Source organism: Gadus morhua, chromosome 1 (assembly GCF_902167405.1).
Source record: "Gadus morhua chromosome 1, gadMor3.0, whole genome shotgun sequence".
Classification (NCBI taxonomy): Eukaryota; Metazoa; Chordata; class Actinopteri; order Gadiformes; family Gadidae; genus Gadus; species Gadus morhua.
Window position 1 is genome coordinate 18,034,732 of NC_044048.1, and position 15,000 is coordinate 18,049,731.

Sequence of the window (15,000 nt, forward strand, 5' to 3'; positions counted from 1 at the left end):
CACACAGTATCTAGGCTACTGAAAAAGAAATAAATATATCTTAATCGTTGAAGAGAATCAAGTCTTACCTTGTGTCTCCTCTGCCTCCACACAGGGAGCCCAACGGCTACCGCGCGGCCCAGGCCGGGGGCATGATGCCGGGGGCCATGCGGCAGCAGGCCATGGGGGGGCCCAACCCCAACACCCCCATGAGCATGAACCCCGGGGGCGGCGGGATGGGCATGGGCGGCATGAACAGGGGCTACCCCATGAGCGAGCAGGGCCACATGGGCCACATGGGGCCCATGGGCGGGGGGGCCATGGCTGGGGGTCCCATGGCCGGGGGGCCCATGGCCGGGGGGCAAATGGGCGGGGGGCAGATGGGCGGGGGGCAGATGGGCGGGGGTCCCATGTACGGAGGCAACAGCGGCGGAGGGGGGGGGAGCGGCGGCATGGGCGGCCGCATGATGCAGATGAACCAGATGGGCCAGATGAACCAGATGGGCCACATGAACCAGATGAACGCCATGGGCCCCATGGGCCACCCGGGCCACCCGGGGCACCCGGGCCACCCGGGACACCAGGGGCACCCGGGCCAGGGCATGCAGCAGCAGCAGCAGCTCCACCCCCAGCAGCCCCCCTTCCAGAGCAGCGGGGGGTACGGCCTGGCCGGCATGACCAGCCCGACGGGGAGCCCGCGCATGGCCGGGCCCCAGCCGGGGCTCCTGATGTCCCCCCGCAACAGAGGGAGCCCCAAGATGGGCGCCAGCCAGTTCTCCCCCGGAGGTAGGTCAAGGGTCGCCCAGAGGCTGTGATTGGCCGTCCATCGTTAACTCTGTCGTGTCATGTGATTTAAGAGGGTGTGCCGGAGGGTGTGTCTCATTGTGGTCTCAATGTTATCTCCCAGGCATGCACTCCCCTATGAGCGGCCTTGGAGGTGGGGGTGGAGGTGGGGGAGGAGGAGGAGGAGGAGGAGGCGGCACCACCTTCTCCAGCAGCTCCCTCAACGCCCTGCAAGCCATCAGCGAGGGGGTGGGGAGCTCCCTGCCCTCCACGCTCACCTCCCCCTCGCCCGCCCACAAGCCCGACAGCTCCCCCAGCGTGCACTCCTCGTCCTCGTCCTCGCTGCCCGGCCAGCCCCTGAAGCCGGGCCCCGACGGCTCCAAGAGCCCCGCGGCGGGGGGCCTGCCCGGGTCGGGCCCCACCGACCACCACGCGCCTCTGCACCACCCGCAGCAGCACCGCCACCCGCAGCCCCCGCTGCACCACCACCTGCCGCACCCCCAGCACGCGGCGGCCGAGGGCCCGGCGGCCGAGCGGCCCGATGGGCCGGCGGCGGCGGCGCCAGGCGGGAAGGACCCCGGGGAGGGAGGCGGCGACCAGGCCCTCTCCGGCCCCGACCAGGTCCAGCGCAGGATCCCGGACAGCAAGGGCCACAAGAAGCTGCTCCAGCTGCTGACCTCGCCCACCGAGGAGCTGGGGACGGGGGGCCCCGGCCCCACGGGGCCCAGCCTACCGCCGCCGCCGCCCAACGCCGCCCCCAACTCCGGCCCTGGAGGGGCAACGGCCGGCCCCGACCCTGTCGGAGGCATGACCAGCCCCTCGTCCGCCGGCGTCTCCTCCTCGTCCTCGGCCAATCCGGGGCCGGCGCCGGGCCCGGGGGGCGTGGCGGCGGCGCTGTCGGCGGCCCACTACACGGCCTCGCTGCAGGAGAAGCACAAGATCCTCCACAAGCTGCTGCAGAACGGCAACACCCCCGACGACGTGGCCAAGATCACCGCCGAGGCCACGGGGAAGGTCACCCTGGGGGGCCAAGAGGCCGTGGAGGCCGGGGCCGGCCAGGGGCCCCTGGCTGAGCCCAAGCAGGAGCAGCACAGCCCCAAGAAGGAGAAGACCCACGCCCTGCTGCACTACCTCCTCAACAAGGACGACTCCAAAGAGCCCGTGGACGTGAAGCCCAAGACGGAGGAGCTGGAGATGAAGGGCCCGCCGGGGGCCGCCGGGGGGCCCGCACGGGGGGGGCCCGGGTCGGGCCCCGGCCCTGCGGCAGAACACCCTGAGGGCAAGATTAAGTCGGAGCCACCCGATGAGGTGAGATCGGTGCGGGGCTTGTGGATAGGGGGCGCTCCATTGATAACGCTGTCATGGATTCAGCAGTGATGGACCACTTGGTGTATTGGTGCAGTGTTTGGTAATGCGACGCTCTGTCTCGTCAGCTGGAGAACCTGGAGTCTATCCTTGGGGGCTTGAGGGGCGCGGGCTCGGACTTCTACCCTGACCAGCCGGGGGGAGGCGGGGGAGGGCCCCCGGACGCAGGGAGCAAAGCCCAGGGATGCCTGGACGACAGCCTGCAGGGTAAGAGCCTGCAGACCACAGAACGGGACTTAAAATGCATTCCGATAAGGAGCTGATGTCTGTCTATCTATCTATCCATCTTTCTGTCTGTCTATTCGCCCCTCCATTTATCGATCCATCTCTCTCTCTCTCTCTCTCTCTCTCTCTCTCTCTCTCTCTCTCTCTCTCTCTCTCTCTCTCTCTCTCTGTGTATTTAATTATGTACATGTGGTCAATGATGTGTGTTTGTTTCCCTTGGCTGCAGGGAGCCCGGGTCTGGCCCCAGGGGTCCGGGGCCCGTTCCACAGAGCCGTGTCCATGGACGGGAAGCCCTCGGTGGGGCCCGGCGGGGGGGCCCGGCGCCCCATGCTCATCAAGCAGGAGAACATGATGGGCAGCCCGGACGGCTACCCTGGCAACATGGGTGTGTGCCCCAGAGGCGTTGGAACAAGTAACCAACTTTTCATATCTAGCACGCTGCCCTCGCCACCTTCCTTCCTCCCTCCCTTCCTTCCTTTCCTTATCCCCCCCCTCCTATCCTCCCCTTCTCCCCTTTTATAGGGCATGCGTTCCCTTAGCTAAGGTTAAATTGAATTGCAGTTGAACTAGTGTCCCGAATCAGACTTTAGATAATTATCTTAAGTCTGAAGGCAGCTTGAATCTGGGTGAACGGGGGGGTGTCACAATCTTTCACTTTATATAATTTTCGACCAATCATGTTGCTTGAGGTGGGGATCTGTCAGCGTTAAACTTGGCACAGAGCAGCTGTCTTTGAATACGTTTCTGTGAGGGTTTCGGCACCGTGTAGGGCGGCCGCTGGAGGAATATACCTTTCCTCTGTAGAATATAATGTAACAAACCAGAAAACAAGGCGTTAGTCCTCCCCTTGCAGTTAGTTGTTTCCGGCCCAGGCTCCGTCCCGCCCCTCCTCAGCAGCTCTGCTATGACGTCGCCCTGCTGGGTGCCATCTTACATTGAACCAATCGACGTCGTTGTCTGCGCAGGACCCGTGAACCGGGGCATGGTCCCCCAGAGGTCCCCGATGGGGGGGTCCGGCGAGTGGGGGATGCCCCGCTCCAGCGCCAGCCCCGTGGGCTCCGCGGGACACCCCTCCATGATCCGCCCGCCCATGGACTACAACAACGGCAAGCCCATGATGGGGGGGGCCATGGTGGGCCGCTCCAACAGCGTGCCGGGCACCCGCTCCATGCTGCAGCAGCAGCTCATGGATATGGGTACGCGTGGCGCTGACGGTGCACTTCACAGCGTTGATCACACTCAGCGGGACGGATAGACACCACACACAACAAGTGGGATCCAAACTACACACAACGCTAAGGACACTGCCCTTTATTAGCACTATAAAACGCAGAGTTACGTATGTAACTCCGGTTCTATGAATCCTGGATGACCGCCAGAGGCGGTGCTTAATGCACCGCCTCTGGCGGTCAGTAAGGATGAAATAGAACTAGTACTTTACACTGCACACGTATTCGATGCAGACTTCACACTGAACGCCTAGTTCTAAATACTAGACACAAAGCACTGAACTCTAAGTACACTTAACACTATACACAGCGAGTACACTAAGTATTTAACACTAGGTTCTAATTATACTAAATACTACACACTAAGCACACTAAATACTACACGCTTAGCACTGCACACTAAACACACTATACACACCAAGCATGCTAAATACTAGACACCATGCACTCTAAGCACGACACACTAATCACACTGAACACTACACACTGAGAACCACAACCACACTGAACACTAAGCACACCAAGCACCAACACTACATACCTGATAGCCAGATCTTTGTTTGGGTTCATTTCCCTCCTTTGTCACAACACACACTTCAACTGGACTAATAGCTTGAGTGCAGTTCTACACCACCTCTTCAAGTGTGTATCTAACATGTAAGTGTACCTCTGTGTGTTTAGGGGGCTCTGGGGACATGGGCATGAGCCCCTTCCACCAGCAGCAGGGACAGCCCAACCAGTCCCCGTCCTGGCCGGACCCAGTGATGGGCATGGAGGGGGGCAGCAGGTCAGTGCAACGTCACCACCGTGCACTCGCCCCACATTCATTAGTTTGTTTGAATACCCAACATTCAATACCACGTTTTTTTAAATAAGGGTCATAGTGTGTTTGTGTGTGTGTGTGTGTGTGTGTGTGTGTGTGTGTGTGTGTGTGTGTGTGTGTGTGTGTGTGTGTGTGTGTGTGTGTGTGTGTGTGTGTGTGTGTGTGTATCAAAGGTTGGGAGATATCTAATATTTTCAATGCTGCATGACAGACCAGTCTCCAATGTCTCCAATGAAAGGAGAAATCCAGAGCCGCTTTTCAGACACAGTCAAACACAGAAGCCTTCACAATTCCAAGGGCGATTAGCCAAAATGCAGCATGCCCCCACCCCTGTTCCTGTCTGACCCGGTGTGTGGTGGTTCCAGGCGTCCCTTTGGCAACACGCTGGATGACCTGCTGGTCCCGCCCACCACCAGCGAGGGCCAGAGCGACGAGAGGGCCCTGCTGGACCAGCTGGACTCCCTGCTCAACAACACGGACGGCATCGCCCTGGAGGAGATAGACCGGGCGCTGGGCATCCCCGACCTGGTCAGCCAGGTGGGCACCGACCTCATGCCATACCATCAGAGCATCAAATCAAACTTGATTTATAAAGAGCGCTTTCCAGTCACAACGGTGATTGAAAAAGCTATTCACAAGGGATGTGCTTTATTTAAACAGAGGAGCTTGTCTCAGGAGTGTTTTTCTATGGGGCCCTGTGTGTGGAGGATTAGCGCAGCAAAGACACACTGGGAGTTCTGTAGGCCTGTGGATAGTGACAATATAGAACATGAGAATAAAAACCGGGAAATAGCGTTTCTAGTCGTTTAGTTTCAAAAATACATTGGTTGAAGTGAAAAGTTTATATCTGAATCTCAGGGATGCAATTTAGTTGCTGAAAAAGGAGGGAAGGAAAAACGATGCTGTGAAAGACGTGGAAGTGAAGGAATTCAAAGCATTGAAAGCAATAGACTCAGTTCTACAGCACGAAGAGTGTGGGTTTGTCCTCGCTCAGGATGATTATTAGGTGATGGAGGAGGAAAAAGATCCAGACCACTTTACCGGAGCAATCTACTCCGTTAGCCCTGTGCTACATATACATTTACCCAGGGGACGCGAGTTCCTCAAGTCATCCATTTATAGTTTGCAATATCGTATTGGGTCGATGAGTCATAACCTTGACATAGATGCATCTGGGCATTTAGTTTTTCAATAATGAAGCGCTGTGTGCAACCCTGGCTGGTGTTAAAGCTGATGGATAGCCCCGGCAGAAGGAGTCCCTCTGTTGTGACGAAGTGCACCGCGACGCTAATGAATAGGAAATCAATCAAAAGAGCCCCACTTAGACGAACCGCACCTCACCCTGTCCTCCGCACTGTGAACCCCCCCAGGGCCAGGGAGCCGAGCACCTGGAGCCCTTCCCGGGACAGGACCCCTCCATGGGCATGGAGCACAAGTCCCTCTACGGCCAGGGCTACCCGGGCCCCCCCAGCATGGCCATGCAGCAGGCCTACGGGGGGAACCCCATGCAGGGGCAGCCCCAGCAGGGGGGCTTCGGCCCCATGCTGTCCCAGATGGGCCAGGGGGGCAGCTTCCCGGGCATGGGGGGCATGGGGGGCATGGGCCACCCCCGCGCCGGCATGATGCGACCCAGGATGATGAGCGCCAACAAGCCCATGAGGCTCCAGCTGCAGCAGCGGCTCCAGGGCCAGCAGGTGGGGACCTCCCTGTGGGGCCTCACTGGGGGCCCGCCGGGTCGATGCGTGGGTACAGCTCCATGCGCGGTGAGGCTATTCTAACATGTGTTGGGTCGGTCCTCCTCTCTCCCCAGTTCTTGAGCCAGACGCGCCAGGGAATGGCCATGAAGATGGAGAACCCTGGGGGCCCCAGCCTGGGCATGAGACCCGCGATGCAGCCGGGCATGGGAGGACAGGTACACCCAAACCTCAACAACGCCTCACCCTGATGTTCTTATTATTACTTTAATTAGTCGTAGTATTAGTGTTGCACCCCTGCAGCTTCAAACGCAAAAACCTTTCTGGTGAGGTTGTTGAACCGTCGCTGGATTATAAATTCCTCGTGAAATAGGAGTTCACACTGAATGTAGCGTAGGGGTTGAGCGTGCGTGTTGGGTGATGGTTTACTTAAGAGGACGTGCTCTGCATGGTTGGGCTGGTATCTGGGGCATTGTTGGTCTAAAGCAAACACGGGGTGGATAAGTGTTTGATAGCCGGTCTGTTGCTCATTTGTCTGCAGCAGATCTGCTCAACTGTATCTGGAGTATTTCCACATGACCATCGTGGTCACATTCCTACGAGGGTTAAAAGAGCAAAATTGTATCTTCAAGAAACGGGTGCAAACTCTATTAATAATGCAGTGTGTTGCTGGAATGCTGGTTTACCTTTGCTTGACTGAGCCTTAGTGGAAGTTGATTCACATTCAGCACAGCATTGATCATAGAAATACAAAAAATCGTCCACAGCCACTGACTCAACAGGCACTCAATTAGGAGATATTTGAGTTTAGTTTATTTTTCCAACTATTTTTCTTATAATTTCTAAACAATCTCTGATTCGCTGACTGGGTAAGAGATTCTTGTTGATCGTTGTGGGCCCATTAGCTGGCTTGGTAGTTTGTTTACCTCCAGTACAGTAGGGAACTAAGTGCCACTGCAATTAGCTCTGCAGAAGACCCGACCTGTTAACCTTGAGTTTTGGTTCTGGGGTTGTTTATTTATTTCTGGCACCACGACTGTACGTGGATCAATTGCTGATGACGCCCCCTTGTCTGATCCCTCTTCTGCCGGAGTGTCTTGCCAAATCCTTGACGGGTGTAATTTATCTCCTGCTTGTCTTTGCTTTGCTTACAGCGTGAAATGACTGCCTTTGCTCCATGGGATAGCCCCGATGAATGACACTATCTGCCAAAATATCCTCGCCTGGATCTGAATAATGCGTCGGCCTAGTCTATTAAAGTTCCAAACAGTGCATTATGCAGTTCAGAGGCCTGCAGTAGTCCAGCTCATCAATGGAGTAAAAATAAAACTGCGCCGTGAGTGGATCTTAACAATGTAATTTGTCATGGAATTCTTGTACAAAGACATCAACTTTGCCATGTGCATTAAATCAAACAGATTCCCAGCGCCATGCTAGTTTTAGGGCATCCAGCTCTTTGGCCTGGAGGTTAATTTTACTCACCTTTGCTGACCCGTCTGTTGCCTCCCCCTGATCAGCCCTAAAGGATCTCTGTGTGCTGCAGCTCCTCTGCAGAAGGCCTTCTTACTGAGTGTCTATTACACGTCATCTGGATATTTGGCTAATGCGGTAGCCTATCATTCTGAGGGGGAACATGGGGTTCAGCACACGTCTTGCACACAAGCCCACTATCTCCTCATCCTGTGAAGTTTCCCTTACGATTCCTAACACACCCATTAGCCCTAGGTAATGGCTGCAGAGTCTGGTTTGTGTTTGCTGGGAATACTCTTCAGCCCAGACATTCCGCTTTTTCCATGGAATGTGGTCCCTTGTATGTGCTGTTCATTATCACTAGGGTTTGCATATACATCACGTCACGTCGTACTGTGTTATTATGAGGAGTTGCAAAGACAGCGTTTCTGCGGATGTGTGGGCATGACGACAGGGTCACGGGGGCGTCTATATGTGGGGGTCGGTCATTTCCACGGCCCAGCGGTCTGTTGATGCCTTCAAGCCCCCCCCCCCTCCTTCGCACGGGTCCACTTCCTTGAGACAGAGAACAAGATTATGTTCACCTCTGTGACGGCGTGCGTGTCCTTGAGGCATCAACTATCCCTTTCACCTCTCGCTCACCCTGCACTCCCACCTCCTAGTGAAGGGCCACAAGTGAAAAAAAACAGCTATTTCCTTTAAACGGTTTAAAAGGGGGCCCCTCTGACATCCTGTCCTCCTCCATCCATCTATCTCTCTCTCCCTCTTCCACTTCCTTCTCCTCACTCACTCACTGTCTTCCCCCTCCCTTCCTCTCTCTCTCTCTCTCTCTCTCTCTCTCTCCCTCCCTCCCTCCCTCCCTCCCTCCCTCCCTCCCTCCCTCTCTCCCTCCCCTCTCTCTCAGCCTGGCTTCCTGAACGCCCAGATGATGGCCCAACGCAGCCGGGAGATGGTCACCATGCAGATGAAGAGGCAGAGGATGATGATGCTCATGCAGCAGCAGCAGCAGCAGGCCGCCGCCGCCGCCGGGGGCTTCAGTCCCCCGCCCAACGTCACAGCCCCCGGGGGCATGGACGGCGGCATGGGGGGCCCCGGCATGGGAGGGCCAGGCATGGGCCAGCCGGGCCCCCAGCAGTTTGGCTACGGGGGGAGCTACGGTGGGTGCTGCCGCCTGGTGTGTGCACCATCCTCCTCAAAGGAGGCGGCTGCCCTCTGCTGGTGAATCTGTGCACTGCAGGATGGAAAGAGAGTGCGATCTGAACAGGGTAGTCCGCTGGGTGGAGGCTTTCTGTCATGTTGTTCATGAATATTGATCCTGTATACAAGAAGGTGTCATCCGTCTCTTAGAGAGCAGTGTGTGACCTCAGTGTGCCGTGTGTGACCTCAGTGTGCCGTGTGTGACCTCAGTGTGCCGTGTGTGACCTCAGTGTGCCGTGTGTGACCTCAGTGTGCCGTGTGTGTGACCTCAGTGTGCCGTGTGTGACCTCAGTGTGCCGTGTGTGTGACCTCATGCTCCTCATTGCAGGGATGGGCCAGCAGGGGGAGCCCTCGTTCGGCCCCCCGGGGAGCAGCCCCCCCAACGCCATGATGTCAGGCCGCCTGGGGCCGCAGAATCCCATGATGCAACAGCACCCGCAGGGCGGACCCATGTACCAGGGGGCCGACATGAAGGCCTGGGCCCAGGGGGGCATGGCACGCAGCAGGTAGGCTCTTGTACACAGACCGGGGGGGGGGGGGGGGGGGGGGCGGCCACACACTGAGCCATGGTGTCACGCCCCACACGCCCATCGTCAACGCCTCGTCTTATATATACCATGTGGCCTTACTACATTGACTCCACAAGCATTAGCAAGGAAGAAGGCAGCATGGCGCTGCCTTCTTCCTTGCTAATGCTTGTGGAGTCAATGTAGTAAGGCCACTGTGTTGTGTGCCCGGTGTGTGTGTGTGTGTGTGTGTGTGTGGGTTGGGGTGGGGGGGTGTTTGTGCATGGGTCTGTAATACATGTTCCATGTTTAATGGCCGCAATGAATATTCAATGCTGTTTAAACAATAATGCTGCATTATTTACGGCTTTGCCCTACATATTCAGTTCTGTCACATATGTGCTCTAGAAAATAACCAAAGCGGGTACTTTCTTTCTGTGAAATGCTTTTAAGTGTCTCTTTATTCCTATTCTACTATATCCTACAGACTGTGCATTTGACGGTAAATCCTTGCAATTTGGAAGGTCACTCGTGATGAGTCATTAGTCTCCCTCCCTTTCTCTCTCTCCCTCTCCCTCTCTCGCTCTCTCTCTCTCTCTCTCTCTCCCTCCCTCTCTCGCTCTCTCTCTCTCTCTCTCTCTCTCTCTCTCTCTTTCTCTCTCTCTCTCTCTCTCTCTCTCTCTCTCTCTCTCTCTCTCTCTCTCTCTCTCTCTCTCTCCCTCCTCCCTCTCCCTCTCCCTCTCCCTCTCCCTCCCTCTCCCTCTCCCTCTCCATCCCTCTCTTTCTCCCTCTCTCTCTCTCCCTCCCTCTCTTTCTCCCTCCCTCTCTTTCTCCCTCTCTCCCTATAGCTCCTATGCTCAGCAGCAGTTTGCCCAGCAGGGGAGCCCGGCCCAGTACGGGGGCATGATGATGAACGGGGGGGGCATGCCGGCCGGCGGGGCCGGGGCCCACATGGGTCAGATGGGCATGAACCCCATGGTGATGGGTCGCATGGGCCCCATGGGCCCTGAGCAGGTACACACCAGCAGCACCCCTGGTGGCAGCATCAATGTGCTCGGTCTGGCCTCACGCTCATTCATGAGCAGGGCCCTAAAGTCATTCAACAACAATAGTCGACCACAACGACGACCACTCTAGCTACTGATTTATTATTTGCTTTAAGGGTTTGAGTGAATTACTGTACTTTGTTACGCAATTTATGCCCACCAACACTCAACAGGCCAATCACATGATATCCTTAAGCTGCTACTCTGATTTAACCTGATGGTACAGTCGGTCCATCAACAATTGTTGTTGAATGACCTACTTTTTACCTTTGCTTGAGTCATTTTTTTTGTACCAGCACTTCTAATTGAGTACCTTGACATCAAAGCAACCCTGCTCTGAAATTTCAGATGACATTTCAGTACGTTCCAGCTCTGTTCATTTAGCAACCCCAAACAGTTACTCACATTCTGTTGCGCTCTTTCCTCCCACAGAAATACTGCTGAGTTCGGTGACTCTGGGCTCGTCAGGGCTCCCTGTGACCCTCATCCAGAGAGCTGTAGCGGCCGCAGCGCCCAGGCGTGGAGTACCAGGTCGGCGGGTGTTTTTCCGTCTGCTGTGCTGCACACCCACCACTAGGGGGAGTGCTCGTGCTCTTTTGGAGTAGGACACACAGTGAACGCAGACTCACAGCCTAGGGGACTACGACAACCACAGACACGATCCCATACCGAGAATACAATGCCTTCTTGTAAATCTGAGACACTGTGACACACACACATACCTACACACTGACAAACACACACACACACCCAAGCTCTTATCGTGATTGCCAGATATTGATTGCTTATTTATATAACTTTTCTCCAAAAAGTCGGTAGTTCCCTATGACTGTAGTTCCCTTTCTATTCTCGTCATGAGTGGTTTGTGTTTCATGTAGACACACAGGACATTTTTTGGGACCAAACGGATAAAGTCAACCAACTTTTAGGGGTGGGGGTTTGGGGGGTTAGAGGGGCGGACATCGGATGACAGACTGGAACACGGACAGCCAGGAAGACCTCCTCTCTCTTTGGGCCTGACGCCAGCACGACTCTACCACTCTACGTGGTCAACTGCAAACCTTTTGAACTTCTCTCTTTCTGTTTCAGAATGTTTGGAAGCCAGTTCCTCAGTGCTGGTGCTAGACCATCTCCATGTAAATATGTCTTGTTGTGTACATATATATACATATTGTGTATCCATATATATGTACATATATATGTATATGTATACATTACGTGTATATATATGTTTATAATATATATATAAACATATATTATATGTATGTATAATATATATATATACATATATATGTATGTATCTATGTATATGTATGTATGCATATATATGTAGATAAAGTATGGTTCATGCGTGACTTTTAGTCATGTTGTGACCCCAGAGGAATGTCATTATACTGTAGCACACCTTTAATCCTCCAGAAGTCGATTGGCTATGAGGTATAACAGAGTAACCAGTGGGCTGGGATTGCACTTTAAGGAAAGGCCATTCTCTGAATCGATTGTGGCATTATTGTATGGCCACGAGGCCTTGATTGATAAATAAAAAAAGATTATTATTTAATACAACAGCAAATTTAAATATGATTGGTTTTCTCCTTGGAGAATAGGGTCTAACCAATGGTATATTTTAGATTCAGAAGGGAAGTAGTAAGCACAGACGCCAACATACGCTCTCGCGATGTACTGGTTTATTATAGACACAGAAACAGAGTCCTAATGGCGCGTTTCCACTGCAGGGTGCGGTACGGTTCGGTTCGCAAAGGTGCGGTACGGATTGCGTTTCCACCGCTAAAAGTGGGCGTGGCCCGGACTGAGCCGTACTCGTTTTGCCCTCGTCTTCAGTACTCCTCCGTTGGGGTACTGAGACGCCTGAAAGGGTGCCGGAAAATTCGAGCTACACACCCCCTCCGTTGATTGGTCGACAGAATCGTCACTTCCGGGCGACGTGGGGATAAAAACAAGCAAACAGTAGCCTCGAGGTATTATTCTTTACAATTAACATGTGGCTTAAAACGATTGCTTGGGCAAACAAGGAGTTGGAGACGTTCCTCTGCATTCTTGGGGAGGAAAAAGTTGTTTACGATTGTTTACGTAGCTGCCGCGGCGATCGACATCCGGCCTACCATAAAGGGTACTGTCGGCGGTGGAAACGTGACCTCGGAACTGAGCTGGGCTATACCGCCCCCTCCCTACCGGACTGAGGCGAACCGAACCGTACCGCACCCTGCAGTGGAAACGCGGCATAACTCTTGACGTCTTGAGAAATAGCATTCAAATCAACAGACCTTCAATTCCTGTTAAATTTGAATGACTTCAAGATGTAATGATTTGATTACATATCTAATATATATAACAAAGAATACAAGAGATTTCTAATTTGAAAAAGGATGCTTTATATAACTCCTAAAAGTTTGAATTTAATGTGTATATGCAGATTTCCAGCAATAACCCATTCTCTGTCGGTAAAAGGGTATTGGACAATTACCCAATGTGATGGTACTGCAGTATTACATACAGTGTCCTGGTTATAAATCTTCATTTGTCTGTGAATACCAATTGTAAATAAGCTTCAAATGTATTATATATATAAATATATATATAGAAAAAAGTATATATATGCTTTTGTAGGTCACATACTGTTTGCACAGATTGTATGGCTTAATATTTAAAGTTGAATTTTCTTATTTATTCCTACCTAGGTCAATACAGCTTTGATTTTGAGAAGGTTTTAACCCCTTAGCAAAAATGGAGCTAGTTCTTTTTACCTACACGCCTAAATTACTTTCCTTCGAGTTAATACTGCCACTTTCATTTTTCAAGGAAGCACTTTTTTGTTTGTGATTTTCAAGTCGTCTATATATTTTATTTCTCCAAGGGCATATACGTAGCTTTAGAGGTGCTAGTGAGTAACTATGTACATTTTGTTTTTATATATAAATCAATTTCTTTATGACAAAAAAAGAAAAACAGACAAAAAAGAAAAGAAAAAACCGAGACGAAACCACAAAAGATGCCTATATGTAAACAGTTGACACGCGATTGTGTTAGGTCCCTGGGGGGCCCTGGTGTCTTACCGGTACGTGGATGGATCTTTTCCACACCTTTTGGGGTCTTTTTCCCCTCGTTCTTCAGCGGGGGACTTGAGTTTCATTCCTGAAGTTTGTGTTTGGTGTTTTTTGCCTGAACATCCCCAGCGGTGACCTTGTCACACTGAACCACATCCCGCCACCATCATTCTGGGTCCCCAGGGGCGGTTCGGTGAATCGGACACCTGATCATGGTTATCAGCCCCGCTGGAGAGCGTCTCATTGCTGTTGGCTTGTTCTGATTGGTTTACTGCGGGAACGCAACAGTTGGATGGGGACGTTCTTATTGTGTCCTGTGACGTCCTGCGATGGTTCTCATTGATCATGTCATGGTTGGGTTTGCCTTTACTGTTGTATTTTTATTTTTATTTTCAGAAACTCATATGACGAAATGGACATTTTGAAACCTACTCGATCCAAAGATTTGTTTGGTTTTGTTTTTCTTCCTTTTGTTCCCGTCTGCAGTGCTTAGAGAGCGGTCCGATGTGTGCAGGGATTGCTTTCCAAGCATGCAATTCCTGTAGGTTAGGAGTCACTGTTCGTTCATTCTTTTGATTTTACATATTATAATCACAACCATAGAACTGATAGGAAACTCCCTTGAGGTTTTGTTTTAGTTGAGCTAGTGATTTGTCTACTTTTACTTTGTCCTTCTCATACCTTCTGGCCAGTTGAGTAGAGGTGCTGAAAAATGGGTATTTTATAGAATGTTTTCTGTTTCGTTTTTACAGACTTATTTGGAAGGGGGTTTCCTGGTTGATGTCAAATATGTCTTGCATTGTTATCCTGTTGTAGACTCTTTTTTTCCGAAGTCGCAACGAAATAATGACAAAATAATAACCTGCAAATTCTCAAAATTCCACTTTAAAGGAATGAAAAAAATAAGCTCTTCTCATGCATTGTTGGAGCAGATGAGTGATTAGAAGATTACAAATTGAGCGAATATACTGTGGTTATTACAGGTTGTAAATGACTTTAACATTTTTCTTACCATGTTTGTTGATGTTAATATTGATGTAAATACAAATTTATATTTAAACATTACAAAGTGGTGGTCTTTTGTGTGTGCATCTATCTATCCATCTCTCTCCATCTGTCCATCTACCATCTCTATCTCACGTTTAAATTCATGCTTCTTTATCCTCCATTTCGTTCCTTGTCTTTGTATCCATCTAAAACTACAAATATTCTACATATCTATTGTAAGTGCTGCTGAAACAAAGCTCATATAAAATGCAGTGCTGGAGGCAATGTGGTAACGTGTCAACAGCTGGGGGGGATGTAGGTGTGTGTGTGTGTGTGTGTGTGTGTGTGTGTGTGTGTGTGTGTGTGTGTGTGTGTGTGTGTGTGTGTGTGTGTGTGTGTGTGTGTGTGTGGGAGTGTGAGGGGGGAGGTGTTGCTGCAGGTATAAAGGTCAGAGAGGGGAGGTCTCGTCTTCGTATTAATGATGACAAGAGAAGGCCGTCTGCGAGTGTGAAGCAGGATCCCAGAGGTGAGAGAGAGAGAGAGAGAGAGATGATGCAAGACGAGTGGGAATCACAGCCCCTACCAGATAAGGAGAATGACTACTATCCCCTGAGGGGGAATTAAGAGAAGA

General features: G+C 52.2%; 1 protein-coding gene across 5 annotated transcripts in view; it reads left to right on the plus strand.

Moving 5' to 3' along the window:
* The window catches only part of LOC115545936 (nuclear receptor coactivator 3), a 64,294-nt gene extending 49,847 nt beyond the window's left edge, over positions 1-14,447 (plus strand). For 3 of the 5 annotated variants that reach the window (XM_030359459.1, XM_030359466.1, XM_030359457.1), the window contains 13 exons: positions 95-765; positions 887-2,070; positions 2,196-2,334; positions 2,579-2,764; positions 3,318-3,548; positions 4,263-4,368; positions 4,770-4,941; positions 5,775-6,098; positions 6,215-6,316; positions 8,473-8,725; positions 9,094-9,271; positions 10,120-10,285; positions 10,750-14,447. In XM_030359459.1, coding sequence (XP_030215319.1) covers positions 95-765; positions 887-2,070; positions 2,196-2,334; positions 2,579-2,764; positions 3,318-3,548; positions 4,263-4,368; positions 4,770-4,941; positions 5,775-6,098; positions 6,215-6,316; positions 8,473-8,725; positions 9,094-9,271; positions 10,120-10,285; positions 10,750-10,761 — 3,724 coding nt within the window. In that variant the 3' untranslated portion in view covers positions 10,762-14,447. The remainder of the gene's footprint in view (positions 1-94; positions 766-886; positions 2,071-2,195; positions 2,335-2,578; positions 2,765-3,317; positions 3,549-4,262; positions 4,369-4,769; positions 4,942-5,774; positions 6,099-6,214; positions 6,317-8,472; positions 8,726-9,093; positions 9,272-10,119; positions 10,286-10,749) is intronic. The other 2 variants (XM_030359485.1, XM_030359475.1) reach the window with 2 other exon arrangements.
* The last annotated feature ends 553 nt before the right edge of the window (positions 14,448-15,000 follow it).